Source organism: Aureococcus anophagefferens (genome assembly GCF_000186865.1).
Source record: "Aureococcus anophagefferens unplaced genomic scaffold AURANscaffold_1465, whole genome shotgun sequence".
Classification (NCBI taxonomy): Eukaryota; class Pelagophyceae; order Pelagomonadales; family Pelagomonadaceae; genus Aureococcus; species Aureococcus anophagefferens.
Genome location: NW_008706412.1, coordinates 1 through 1447, shown reverse-complemented (window position 1 = coordinate 1447; position 1447 = coordinate 1). Strand labels below are relative to the sequence as shown.

At 69.1% G+C, this 1447-nt stretch overlaps 1 protein-coding gene across 1 annotated transcript; it reads left to right on the top strand.

The window, feature by feature from the left end:
* Window positions 1–455: 455 nt before the first annotated feature.
* Window positions 456–1023, top strand: AURANDRAFT_69335 (hypothetical protein; the record flags this gene model as incomplete). Its single annotated transcript, XM_009045102.1, has 3 exons — window positions 456–514; window positions 673–836; window positions 872–1023. 3 exons carry the CDS (start codon window positions 456–458, stop codon window positions 1021–1023), a joined length of 375 nt encoding a protein of 124 aa, XP_009043350.1.
* Between the last annotated feature and the right edge of the window lie 424 nt (window positions 1024–1447).

The following is a 1447-nucleotide window of genomic DNA, read 5'->3' as shown; positions in this document are numbered from 1 at the left end:
AGTCGACGTCCGCGCATTCGCTGCCGTTGAAGGGCGCGAGGTCCGGCTCCTCGATCTCGAGCTCCTCGCGCCGCGGGTCGCTGCCGCTCCGCCGGAGCGGCGGCCGCGCCAGGGCGTCGTCGTCGCTGCTCGCCCCGGCGAGGTCGATCTCCCGCGGGGCGCCCGCGGCGCCGTCGCGGAGGCCCTCGTCGTCGCTGTCGTGGAGCGGCGGCTCGTCCTGCGGGCCCTCGAGGAGGACGCCCAGGCCGCAGGAGATCTGGCCGAGGAAGGCCGACGCCGATTTTTGCAGCCCCGACGTCGCCATCACATCATTGCTTTGAATTTTCAACAGCAAGTATCCACCATTTTGTGCGGGCTGCTCCCCACGACTGGGGGGACTTTGGTCCTTTCTGGTTCGCCTCGACGCTCGGAGGCGGGACGCCGCTAGCAGCACCGGCCCGGGTTTCGGCGGAGCCATGTCGAAGCGCATCACCCGCTTCGAGGCGAACCAGCCCGACTGGCAGATCACGATCCAGTACGTCGGCACGCCGAGCTTCGAGCGCGTCCTCCGGCGTCCGCCGGCGGGGGGGGGGCTGCGGCGCGCGCGGGGCCGTCCCTCGCGGGGCCGGGGCGGCGCGCGGCGGCGGCGCGCGCGCCGCTTCAACGTCGCTTCAACGGAAATGGCCGCCGCAGGTGCCGCTACTCGATGCCGTTCCGGTGGCTGACGAAGCCCGTGTGGAAGATGAAGACCCACTTCAACGAACTCTTCAACGTCTACAAGGACGAGCGCATCGACCTCAAGACCGTGCGCCTCTCGCGCAAGCTCGGCGCGCGCCGGCGTCGCCCCGTCGACGGCGGTTTTTCTTTCCTTCGCCGACGGCTTTCGTCTCAGGCGGCGAGGAGCTCACGGACGTCGGGCCGTGCGGCAAGCACCTCAAGGACGGCGACGTCCTCACGCTCGCGCCCCGCGACGGCACGGTCTGCGAGAACCTCGACGAGATGGAGTGCGTCACCTTCCAGATGGGCGACGGCATCTACTGGTAGCGCGGCGGCGGCGCGCGGCCGTAAGCCGCGGGGCGGACGGCGCGGCCCGGGGGGTGTTGGGGTCTAGGCCGGGGCGCCGCGCGCCGTGGCGGACGGCGGAGGGTCGCGATTCGGGCTGCGGATTGATGCGAGCACAAGGAGGGCCGAAGCACCACTGCGATGTGCGCAACGTTGGGGGATACTTGCGGGGGTCAAACATTGGTTTATTGAGCATTTAGGCGGCTCGCTGTATGTATTTGGTTCCGCTGATTTCGGGCCGAGACGGCATGGACGCATTAAATTTAGTCGAGTCCGCCTACCACCGCGCGCGCGCCCCCGCGTGCAAGATCCCTGGGACTGCGCGTAGCGCACACATGGGGGCTGCCATCGGCGAAGGAGCGGCATCATTTGGATTGCGACTCGCTGCGAACGAGAGTGTCGGCGA